The 12,253-nt window shown below is 54.1% G+C and overlaps 1 protein-coding gene across 2 annotated transcripts in view; it reads right to left on the reverse strand.

Moving 5' to 3' along the window:
• Positions 1 to 258: 258 nt before the first annotated feature.
• Positions 259 to 12,253, reverse strand: part of PRMT8 (protein arginine methyltransferase 8) — an 85,787-nt gene continuing 73,792 nt past the window's right edge. Inside the window, exons 8-10 of one of the 2 annotated variants that reach the window (XM_082421118.1) lie at positions 10,920 to 11,070; positions 3,001 to 3,122; positions 259 to 2,260 (exon numbers count right to left, since the gene is read on the reverse strand). In XM_082421118.1, coding sequence (XP_082277244.1) covers positions 2,177 to 2,260; positions 3,001 to 3,122; positions 10,920 to 11,070 — 357 coding nt within the window. In that variant the 3' untranslated portion in view covers positions 259 to 2,176. Of the gene's footprint in view, positions 2,261 to 2,291; positions 3,123 to 10,919; positions 11,071 to 12,253 lie in introns of those variants that run through there. The other variant, XM_082421117.1, reaches the window with a different exon arrangement.

The raw sequence follows: 12,253 nt of genomic DNA on the forward strand, positions 1-12,253 counted from the left end.
CCTGCGTGAGCCATTTCCAAAGGTCCTTGGTTTGGTCTCGGTTCCTTTTCGTTTCTTTATCTTTATTTTTAGTAATATATAAAAACAGAGAAGGGAAGAATTGTTCTTTTCATGAATCTGGGGAGGGGGACCAGAGCCCTGCCCACTGACCCTGGTACGGCCCACAGGCCCCAGGGCTCCGGGGACACAGTGTGGAGAGCACTCGCTGGGGCCACAGAGCACGGGAGGCAGAGCCGGGCCTGGACGCCCTCGGCCTGGGCCGGCCTGGCTCGCTCCTTCCCACACCAAAGAGGCAGCCCTCAGGCCCCTCGGCAACTGAATCCTCAAGGCAGCTTGGTCTGGTCCCTGCGCATGGGTGAGGCCCCATCTTTTCATCGCGTGATCGTCCCGACCACAGAGGTCTCATTCCTGCCGCGGCTGAGCCCTGGAGCAGCAAGGGGGGAACGGGGACAGGTGAAGAACTCCAGAGGCCCTGCCTGGTCCAGGGCACACCTGCCCCTCGGAGCCGGATGGCAAATGCAGTCACAGTGTGTGACCTGCAGACAATGGGACGGGGCACCCCTGCTGGAGGACCAGCTCTGCCTGCCCAGGGCTGTCTCCAGCCCGGGAGGGCATCAGGGGTCACCAGGCACTTCCCTGAGGCCCCTGCAGTAGCTCACACCTTCTGCTCCTTCCCAAGGAGGGAACATTCTGGGCCTTCGAAGAATCGCAGGCCTCTGCTGACCCGGCAGGCCCCCATCTGGCTCTGCCCTCTCCACGATGGGACCAGAGTCTAAAGGGGTAGAGGTGGCAGGGCAGAGATCGTTTTGGGAACTGGAGATTTAGCAACCACTCTGGGGAAGGGAGCTTCCGTAGAACCTAGGATGTCACCTCCAGGACCCAAGTTCTTTCACTTGGGCTCCGTGGGTGCCCTATTCAAGACGCAGGGGGGGCGTCCCATTGATGGGGAGGGTGCAGGCCAGGGAAGACACCCACCTAGGCAGCCAGTAATGGGGTGAGGGAGCAGGAACGAGACTGTCCACCACCACGCCCTGGACCGTCCCTCCACCGGCCTTGCCCTCAGACCCTGCCCTAGTCTCTCACTAGCAGCCCAGGACCGTGAGCTCAGCTACCATCTCCTGCTTCCTCTGGACCCTCCCAGCCTCTCCCGCCCCGACCTTGGCCTCTCTCCAGGCTACACGTCGCCTCCCATTCTGGAGCACTCGAGGTTCACTCATGTCCCCCCACCTCAGCTGCAGGACTCTCCTCCCACCCCTGAGGGTCACAAGGGAGAAGCTCTTGGACTGGTCCTAGCTTCAAGGCTCCCTTTACCAAGGAGCTACCTTCCTTTTGGGAGCAGCACGATTGGATCTTCTGTTCCACTGTGGCCTCTGACCTCCTCCCGCCCCCCTGCCCAGAGCGCCGAGAAAACAGCCGCCCCATCGCTTCGCTCTCATGTGCATTTATTGAGCGCCCACGGAGTGCATGGTCCTATGTCCAGGGTTCGGAGCCACAGTCTAGTCAAAAGGAGACCGGAGCTAGTACAGAGGACATTTCATAGCTGGGAAGGGGTGGGGAAGGGGGAGAACTAATCACAAAACAGATTCCTATTCAAAAGCAACAGAATCTCCTCTGAGAGTAATATATATTCTACGCACACACGCGCACGCACACACGCACACAGCCCTGGATGAACACAGACGTTGCCGCTTGGCTGTATCTGCAAGCACATACCAGCGTGCCGGGTAAAGGAACTAATAGGTATGCTGCCCGCGCACCGCCGCACGCACAGAGTCTGCCTTATGCTATCAAAGACGCTAGTCTCCAGGGTCTAGTGAAGCGATCTGTCCTAGATGCCTGCAGCATGCAAAACTTGAAGGTCCGAGAGTCACGGTTAAGGAGGACGATGGGGACACGCGTGGACTCCTCCATCGGGGCCCGGCTGCCGCGCTGGCCGTGGCTCTCTGTCGGGACGACAGAGCCTCTGAGAAGGGCCCCCAGAGCAGAGCCGAGGAGCTGGAGGCCCTCTGTCCAGTGGCAGGACCCTCAGGAGGCCGGCTGAGTTCACCAATCTCAAGGGCAGAGTGTCAGACTCCGGTTTGGAGCGTGTAGTCCTGCAAACAGGGTCCCTTGTGGCGGCGCCTCCGATGGAGGTGAGTTTCCGTGCTCGCTCGCTCTCCGCAGCCTCCCACGTGTGCTAACGCATTTTGTAGTAATTAGATACAGATGTTTCGCACAGCTGCCCCTTAAAATCCAAGTCTACTGTGAAATCGAGGTCTCGCTGCAAGGAAGGAGGAGCCAGGGCGTCAGCGCGGAAGGAGGCGGGGACCCCCCCCCCCCCGCAGGCAGAGGGCCGGGCGCCTCTGCGCCGCTAGGGTTTTCCAGCTCAGGACGCCCCTCCCCACCAGCAGTCCTCGGGAGCCCCTTCCGGTGCCCCGTTACCCTCACGGAAGGCCTTGATTTCTAACCTAAGTCCTTCCTGTTAGAATACACAGATGTTCCCTCTGGTTTCATCCCGGGAGAAGTGGGGCGGTTGAGTCTCCCACCCTCGGCGCCTGCCTGGCACGTGCCCGCACCCCAGGGGGCTCAGGAAGACTCACACGGCCTCCAGCCCCCCAGGCCAGCCTGAGGAATGCGAACCTGGTCTTCCAAGCCACCACACACTGTTCTTTCCTGGCTCAGCTGGTCCTAAATGAGGCAAAGTCCATGGCCACAGCCTCTGTTCTCAAAACACCTCCCACCAAGGGCGGGAAGCTGTCCTCACGGCTGGGAGGGTCCCCAGGGTGTCCTACAGAAAGGCTCCAGTTCCCCAGTCTTAAGGGGTCCAGGTGGGAATCCTTGAAGGAGGCCATCCCATCCAAACCCGCCTTCCTACCGCTTCCCCTGTAACTTTTCTGGTTGTGCCCACGGCAGCCAGGCACCCGGGCGAGTGAGCGGGTCCTGGCAGCTCCCTGGAAGCCGGGCCCCGGGGTCCCTCCTCCTCTCTGACCCCGGCCTCACAGAGGCTGCCTCAGCACTCACCACGTTTTTGGCATTTGGCTTCATGGATATGGTCCCGTAGATCTCCTCCCCCCTCCGGACAGTGAGGTAGTCTTCCAAGTAGAAGACAGTCTGCTTCCAGTGGGTGTAGGGGGCGTCAGGGGCTGAAGGATGACAAGGAGGAGGAGTTAGAGGAGACGTCTCCAGAGGGGCCGGGACCCCCCCCCGACGCTGCTGAACACCCCAGCTAGCGCTCTCGCTGGGTCAGGCACCCAGGCCCTGCGCCTGCTCCTAGCCCGCAGGACGCCCCGCTCAGCCCAGGGACTCCTCCCGGGGTCAAGCCCCCCCGCCTCGGGACTGCGGGTCTTCGCTGGGGACCAGAAGAGAAACAAGCTGATATTACAGAGTCATACAAGGGGCGGCATTAACACACGCATCTCACAGTGCCACTGCTTTTCATTACTTCAACAGAGTGAAGACTTTCAGACATTGTAGGGGAGAGATTTGGAGGGTGGTGCACCCTGTCTCCCCTTAAATGACACCGTTCATGCCAACTCCACGGCTAAGCCAGTTTCGCCAATTCCAGATACCCCAATCCTACAAATAGCTTTCCCTGCCTGCCTCTCTGTCCTAAAACCAATCCTAGTTCCCTTGGCCCAGGCCTGCCCTGGGGTTTCAGCCGTGCCTTCCTACCTGGATGAATAGAAATTGGGGATGATTCTCATTCCACGGACCCACATCTCATGCATGATCCAAAGCCACACTGAGGCTTGCACCTCCCCTCCCCTGTATTTGCCATGAAATCCCATCCATCCCTCTGGGCACACTACAAATTCTACAACTAGATGAGGGGTCCTGTCTTATGGGCCCCCTTCCTCAGCAGCAGCCGTCCTTGGGACACTCTTCCGTCCCTCATCACCAGCCCTTCCTCATTCTTCAAGGTCACATCCTTGGGCAAGCCTTGCCTGACCCAGCTGGATTAAGGGCACCCTGGGCTTATGTTACCACGGCGGCTGTCATGCCCCTGCATAACCGTCTCTGTCTCTTTTTACGTGTTTGTGTCCTCCACAAGACTGCAATCTCCGTGAGGGCCGGGGTCTGCTTACTGCTCTATCCTCAGAGCCCGTCACCACCCTTGCTAGGTCTGTGAGTACCGAATAAATGAACGACGGTAAAAAGCCCCAGAGGGGGCATGTTGTGACACTTCAAGTTACCCAGAGGTGTTCGGTGACATTGCGGCTTTGGAGCCTAAGGGTTGTAGAAGAACCCGTCTTACAGTCAGTTCCTCTTGCCCTTCAGGCTCTTACCGCCCTCCACCAGGATGCAGGACTCCTTAACACTGATTCCCTCTTTGCTTAGGACCAGAGCTAAAGGTGGGAAGACTTAGGGAGGATGTGATAACTGCCTTTCAAATACTTCAAAGGCTGTCACATGGAAAGACTTATATGTGGCCTTAGAGATGGCTTTGGAACAAAGGCTAGGCCCTGAGAATCACTAGAAGGCAGAGTTTGAATCACAGGAAGGATTGGGGCTGTCTCATGACCGTATGCACACCTGCGGTCCAGCCCGGAGGAGTTCACACAAAACCTGACTGGGGATTTATCCTATACCCAGTCAGACCAAGATCGTTCAAACCCCAAGATCTATTTTAATGGTGATGAAGAGTCTGTCTCTCTGTGTCCTTTGCAATGAACTAGCTTGATCAAATGTCAGTGGTTTGGATACTCGAGTAGCCTTCGATGTGTGCATTTAGGAAATCGATGCAAACTCAAGGTCTAGTGGAGGGGAGGATCTGGAAGGGCTTGAAGGAGGGTCATGAACATAGAGCCTGTGCCGCCCGGATCCTGGATCCCCAAACACACCCGGCCTTCCTGGTCTCCAAGGCGTACTGCGGTCCACAGGCGAAGCCCACCTGCTCCCCAGCACCTTCCCTTCCAACGACATCTAAACGAATCGTCAAAAGATCGTCTCCGGGGTGCGTGGAGAATGGCAGCGTGTGACTGACAGCACTCTCACCCCCGCTGCCACCCACGCCAACCCAGACAGGTGTCTCTCCTGTTCTTAAAGACCTTCAGGCAAGGAGATTCCAGCAGCTTCCTTCTGCCTCCTAATCAGATGCCTGTGAGACTCCCAGAGACTTCACTGGCTCAGCTCTGCCAGCCAGCGAGCCCAGAAGTCCACCTCTGATGTTGGTCCCCCAAAAGACACCAGCCTTGGGTTGGAGGAGAGTGATATTTCCCCTTGACGTCAACATCAAAAGGTTAAGAACTTCCCCAAACATCTCATTTCCATGATGGGTCCATGGACTCATTGCTAAAGCAGTTTTCTCAATGCAGGTTCTCCATCAAGGTGTCCAGGAGAAGTTGATGACAATTCAGATATTCTGACTCTAGTCTAGAGATTTGAATTCAGTAATTCTGGGGTGTGAGATGGGGGCAGGCTTGCTAAGACGTAAAAGTCTCCCCCCAGGTGTTGCAGATACACAGCCAGTTGCTGTGCAGACTCAATCATTTACATCTAATACATCTCTTGGGTGGGTTATCAGTGGAAGGGACATTTAATTAGGCAACAGTAGGCCCAGTGTCCAGTCTCCACTTTGCCATGCATTTGCACTGTGACCCTGGGGCTCATTTTCTGCCTCTGCAGAAAGTTTATCCCCCAAGGGACTGTGAGGATAGGTGATGGGAAGGGGAAAGGACACACTGAGCGTGACCAGCCTCCTGCTGTGCCCAGGACCGTTTTCCTCTCCCTTTCACTCTCAAAGTGTCCTCATTTGAAAGATGAATTATATAGTCCCCTTATCTGTAACATAGCAGGCCCAGGTTAGGGTATTGCTAAGCCATTGCATTAGGTGGTTATTTAATCATTGTGGAAAGTGGTATATCATTTCATTTATCCATCAACTAGCTCTGGCCTGTAAAGCGGTGCTGCCTCATTGTCCTGGTCTGGAATGTTCTAGGGATTCTCCAGAAAGTTGCTGTGCACAAGGGTGAGCGTTCAGTATCACTGTGGACCACGACATCCAGAGTTCTGGTCAGTAGACAAGACTTTCCCTCCCGCTCTGCCCCAACTACAACCTTCAAGATAGTGTAAGTGGCTTTCAGGCTTCCCTGTTATGACCGTACTGTCATTCACACACTCATTCAGGCATTCATTCATTCACTCATTCATACATTCACTCACGCATGCATTCACTCATTCAGGCATTCATTCATTCACTCATTCATACATTCGCTCACACATGCATTCACTCATTCAGGCATTCATTCATTCACTCATTCATACATTTACTCACGCATGCATTCACTCATTCAGGCATTCATTCATTCACTCATTCATACATTCACTCATGCATGCATTCATTCAGTCATTCATTCATTCAGCAGACATCCACTCAGGATGCCTGCCATGTGCCTGATGTGGTCCTAAATGTGGGGAAAAACAGCCAATACAGCCCTGCCCCCTGAGATCCTGCAGCCTAAGTGAGAAGACACTCAGGTAGCTGGCCATAAAGTCCGGTGGGAGTTGTGACCGAGGATGGGGGTGGGGTGCACAGGGGGCTGTGGAACAAATGGCTGGGGCCTCTCACAGGAAGCGTTTTCCTGGTGCTTCTGGAGAGCGAGTGGAATCCTGCTTCCTCTTTCTCTTCCCAGTGGCTAAGTGGCTGGTAGTTCTTTCTGGAATTTAATACTCTTTCTAGCTGTAAATTTGTAATTGTGTTCCCTGGGGGCTTCACAGGCTTTTTGGAGAATTAAAGACTATGCATGAGGAAGCTTCTCTGACCTGAGAAAATGGCTCAGTGTCACAGGGTGGCAAAGCTGGGAAGGGACTGCCAGGCAGTCGAGGTCCAACCATGTCATTTCACTCATACTGAGCCCCAGGCCCGGAAAGGAGCTCACTTAAGATCACCTCCACGGCCTGATCGCCCTGCCTTGCGGCTTCCTGGAAGAGCGAGGACTTAGCGCAGGCCTGCTTCTTCTCTGGATACTGCCCTTCCAGCCGCTACACGGTAGCCCCAGGGGGCCCAGTTCCCATTTCCTACCCCGCCCTCCGAGGCTGTGTCCAAGGGGTGGGGCAGCTGTGCTGGCACCGCCTGGAACCCTGGGTGCTTGTGCCCGTTTGCAGCAGCTTCTGCCCGGAGACGCAGCAGGCAGACACCAGCGCCATTCACGGGGACTGTTTTCAACTGCACAATCCGTGACGTGCTTTCGCGTGGGTCTCCCGGAGCAGCTGCAAACCTTGGGGGCCGATGGGGAGGAGCCGCTTACAGCCGGCTGCACTTCGCCTGAAGTTCAAAGCCAGCTGAGACCAAACGATACCTTGTTTAGGCCTACACATACGCGTGATAAAACTTTTTTAAAATAACAGGGGATAAGGAACTGAACATTCAGGACAATGTTCATTTAGAGGCGATGTGGCGGGAGGGGATAAGATGGGACCATCCAGGTAGCCGCAAAGCTATGGGTAGTATTTAAGTCCTTGAGTTAGATGGTGAGCTCACGGGGATTTATTATGTGACTCTGAATTACTTTACTTGCATTTATTAATTATAAGCATAATCATATTATATTTATTCATAATGTATTTCTGGTTAATATTTACATTCTAATTAACAATAGTTTATCTCTTGATATTAACTAATGTATTTACATTCTAATTATACTTAGAATTATTACCTTCTAGTTAATAATGCATTCTAGTTACTATTACATTCTAATTAATAACACTTTATTTACAATCTAGTTACTGAGTTAGGTGGCAAGTTCACAGGTGTCCCTTGTATTAATTAAAAAATAAGCCAAAAGTGAACTGTGCGTGATCCCACGATGGTAGTATGTCATGAACCACGAATCAGGATTAATCTAATTCTGCGCATCTGAGGTCCTTAAAAACAAAGCAGAAATATTCTTTCCTTGCTGGTCAGAGTGCAGAGGGTCTGCGTAAAGCCCACTGCCAAAGCCATGCCAGCTGGTAAAGATGGCCAAGATGGTAAAGACGTCTGCTACATGCTGGACCAAAACCACACTGTCATCCACCGGAAACAGATCATCTCAGGGAAAGAAAAACGCAGCCTGGAGCTACGGGGCTGGAGCCCAGGCTTTTGAGACACAGAACTCTTTCCAGAGTACCCTTGCCACCTGAATTTCCCATCACCTGCAGCAGGGCGGGCCCTGGGGGAGGCATCACCCAGGGATGGAGGAAGCAGAGCCAGGCACCGTGGCTCCATCCCTGGCCTCCAGTCACAGGCACCGTCCTCAAGCGGGCTGTTCCTCAGCCCTCACTGCCCCAATCCTCACCATTGCAAAGCTGAGTCTCACCCATCCTTCAAGGTCCAGGTAAAATATCCCTTCCCCCTGCTGGCTGTTCCTGCGCACCCACCGAGAAGATAAGCTCGTCTGCTGCTCCCGTAGGGAGGGTAGCAGCTGACAGTGACCCGGATCGGGGCCCTCTGGTCTTCCCCAGGATGAGGAGGCACCAGCGCTGGCCTGGCTGATGGAGACCAGAAGACCCTGCTCTTGATGATCAGAAGACACCAACTCTGGAAAAAGCCCTTCTGTGAGAGATTAGGTGAAGTCTCTTGTCCGTTCTTTCCCACAAGAAAATTCCAGGCTCAGGTGCCTTCACTAAGGAATTCCAGCAAGCATTTAAAAAGGAAATATCACTGATCCTTCAAAAACTCTTCCAGCAGATAAAGGAGGAGGAAACACTCCCCAACTTATTCTATGAGATCAGAATTACTCTGCTGGCAAAGTCAGAGAGAGAGAGATCACAAGAAAACAAATCTACAGACCCAGTATCATTCATCTGTATAGATGTAAAATACATCAAACAAGGTATCAGAAAACTGGGCAACACAGACGAAGGATTAAACAACATGATCAAATGGGATCACTGTCACCACGTGAAAGAGACCATTGGCACCATGGCTTCAGGAAGTGAATCATCATATCTTCAAATTCTGGTAGAACTCACCTATCCCCGCCACGTGCACGCTCACTCAGCCCCGGCGACAAGCTCCCAATTCCCAGGAAGCCCTCCCATGAGTGGTCAGGATGAACACATGCTCAGGGCAGGAATCCTAGCTTCATAAACGCATTGAACAGAGACTTGTTTAGAAATCTCTGAGCCACACCCCGCTGGGAGGAGCTAAGAAGGCAGAGATTAATGAGATGTGAGCCCAGCGGTGGGGAGACCCAGGTCTGCAGAAAACGATGGAAATGTTCAGTGAATAATGGCACAGCCTACATTGGAATCCCGGGTAGTTGTTTAAAAAAAGAGATTGGATATATCTCCTTGCAGCTATGGCGGCATCTCCAAGACACATGGTTAAATAAAGACAGGGAGCAGAGGGCAGTGTGTATGGTGCGAGCCGACCTGTGTTTCCAAGAAAAGTGTAGCTGGATGTCGTACTCCTGTCATGGAAGATGCCACCAGCGGAGGCAGCTGGGTCTACGGTTCACAGAAATCTATGTACTATTTTTGCAACTTCTTGTGAGTCGATAATTATTTCAAATAAAAAGAAAAAAAAAGTGTATATAGGTATGTAGTTGCTTGTGCACCACTGAAATTTTTTGGAAGGCTACGAAATAAATCGTTAACAAATATGCCTCTCAGGCATGGGATTGGGATGGATGGGGGAGAGGTCTTTTTCCTTAACTCTTTATGCCCCTTTTTATACCCTTTTGTTATCTTTTTGTTAGACTGCACCCGTATCACTTTAAGCGTGGCCATGACAGACGTAAGCACAGGATGTTAGGGAGCCCCGGGAAGGAGGCCTAACCTTGACCCTAGAGGGAAGGAGGGGATCATAATACCTGAGCTGAGAGATGCAGCCTGAGCCGGAAGTGGCCAGGTGAGGAGAGGGATGGGGGAGTTGCCATAGGCTGAATCGTCTCCCCCCAGAATTCATGTGCTGGAGCCCTGACCCCCAGGACCTCAGAATATGAACGTATTTGGAGAGAATGTCTTTAGTTAAAACGAGGCCCTTAGTGTGGGCCCTCATCCAATCTGGCTGGTGCCCTTGTAGAGCAAGGAGATTAGGACACTCACAGAGACACCAGGGATGAGGACAGAGGAAGGACCATGTGAAGACACAGCGAGAAGGCGGCCGTTGGCAAGCCAAGGAGAGAGGCCTCAGGAGAAAACTCCAGAGGCCTCCAGAACCATGAGGAATACTTGGTTACAGTGGCCCCAGCAGACAAATACAGGAGGGAAGGAGACAAATCTGACAGAAGACCCTCCTGCCCCCTGGATGGACGAGGGGTTGGGGCGTGCAGAGGCCACGGCCGAGGGGCTGAAGACGCCTGGGTGCAGAGAGCTGCAGGGCCAGCGCATGCTGGGCTGCGTGAGCAGCAGCGAAGGGGTGGGGTGCTGAGAGATGAGGCTGGGGAAGTGGGGTGGGGCCGGGCAGGGCACCAACCCCCTGCCATTTACCAGGCGGAGCAATCTGGGCTAATCTGCTACAGGCAATGAGGCACCTCTGAAGGAGTTTGGAGCACGTCAGGGACTTAACGAAGATGGGCAGAAGCTGGGAAGACAGGAAGGAGACGTAGAGACAGGTTGCAGCCTAGGGAAGCAGACGCTGAACCTGTCATGAGGCGTGGCAGCGGACAGAGAGAGATCTTGTTCCCCTCCGTATCCTCCACCCACACAGAAGGTGCTCGGGAAACACTAAGTGAACAAACGTGCATTTGAAAGGTGGCCTCCACGCCTGCCTCTCCCCACCCGACACTTGCTCTCAGCTCTGCCCACTCCAGCCACAAGTGTTTTACCTTCTCCTCGGGCAGCCAAAACCCTGGGGACGTGCGATTCCTCCAGGGCTGGAGAGGCTTAGGAGGTGCCGAGTGAGGGCCCCTGGCTGATGCCCCCGGCCCTTGCCCCACGTCCAGGCCGGGGAGGTCACGTCCCACAGAGCCTTGGCACGAGGCCAGGAGGGTCTGCAAGGCCAGCGGAAGGCTCACCTGTGGAAAACCCCATTTTTTTGTGGCACTTGGTAAATTCGATATTGAAATAGGTGACCAGGGCGTGGACGTAGTCATTGCGCTGTATCTGCAGGCAGAAGGCGGATGTGAAGGACAGTTCCTCCGTCTTCACCGTGTAGATGTCCACCTCCTGCAGCCCAGAGAAGAGAGAACGCGGACCCTTAGTGCCTCCACCGGGTCTGGGCCAGCCTCAGCTTCATTCCCCGGGGAGACTATGGATGGCAGACTCCCCAGGGTGTCATGGCTCTTGCGGGGACTTCCCAGGCCCACCCACCCCCCCTCCCCATGACCTCCTCCATCCTTTCTAGGGTGGGGTCCGCTAAGGCAATGCTGCAAACAGATTTGAGTCAGAGCCTGAGGACAGCAGAATTAGGAAGGTAAATCTGCCGGGGACGAGTGCTGATGCGGGGGAGGGGAGAGGAGAGGAGGGCGGATGAGAGGAGCCGTGTAAACCCGACCCAGATGTCCTCAGAGCCGTCCACCTCGGCATCACTGGTGCATCTAGCTGCTCTCACGGTGTGGTCCCTGGAGGACAGCATCAGCATCGCCGGGGGGGCAAGTTCCAAGGGGTGGGGAGGGGAGGGGAGGGCATCCCAGACCCACTGAATCAAAGCAGCAGCGTGTGCTCTGTCAAGCCCTCCCAGATTCCGGCAGACCCGACTACTCCTTTCCCAGCAATGCGAGGTACGGAGTATTCTCTCAGGGGTGAGGACCGAGCCCACACAGTCACGGACCAAGCCCACACAGTCACGGACTGAGCCTGGGGAAGTCGGCTGACCATTTATCACAAGCCCGGACAGTTAAAAAAATTGAAAGGGGGAAATAAGAGGTGAGAATTTTTCAGTTCTAGCTAGGAATGGACAACACAAGGAACTAATAATTCTAACAGTTTCAGCTGGGAAGTGGCTGAAAATCAATCTTGCGTGGGAGCAGGAGTAATGAACAATGGTTTGCAACGTGCTGTTCTTTCTGCGTGAAGGATGCTGACCTGTCATTGGCCGGCTCCAGAGAGACCGAGCAAACCTTCCAAGGCCCGGGAGGCATCCAGACCGCCTTCAGTGAGCTCTAAGGAAGAACCTCCCACTGCCGGGCTGTATGGCAGAGACCTCTGTCCTGAAAGCTCTGTACGGGCCAGACAGACACCTGTGTGCCTGGAACGGTTCCCAGGGGCGCCCCTGAGACCCGGATGATGCAAGATGTTGGGAATGACCAGGAGAGAGGGGTCTCCGGGTGGGGAAACAAGAGCAGCGAAGAGACAGAGACTTTTATCTCTACACGTTTCTAGGATGAATAAAGGAAAACCTGATGCAAAG

The sequence above is a fragment of the Balaenoptera physalus genome (genome assembly GCF_965194825.1).
Source record: "Balaenoptera physalus genome assembly, chromosome: 13".
NCBI lineage: Eukaryota > Metazoa > Chordata > Mammalia > Artiodactyla > Balaenopteridae > Balaenoptera > Balaenoptera physalus.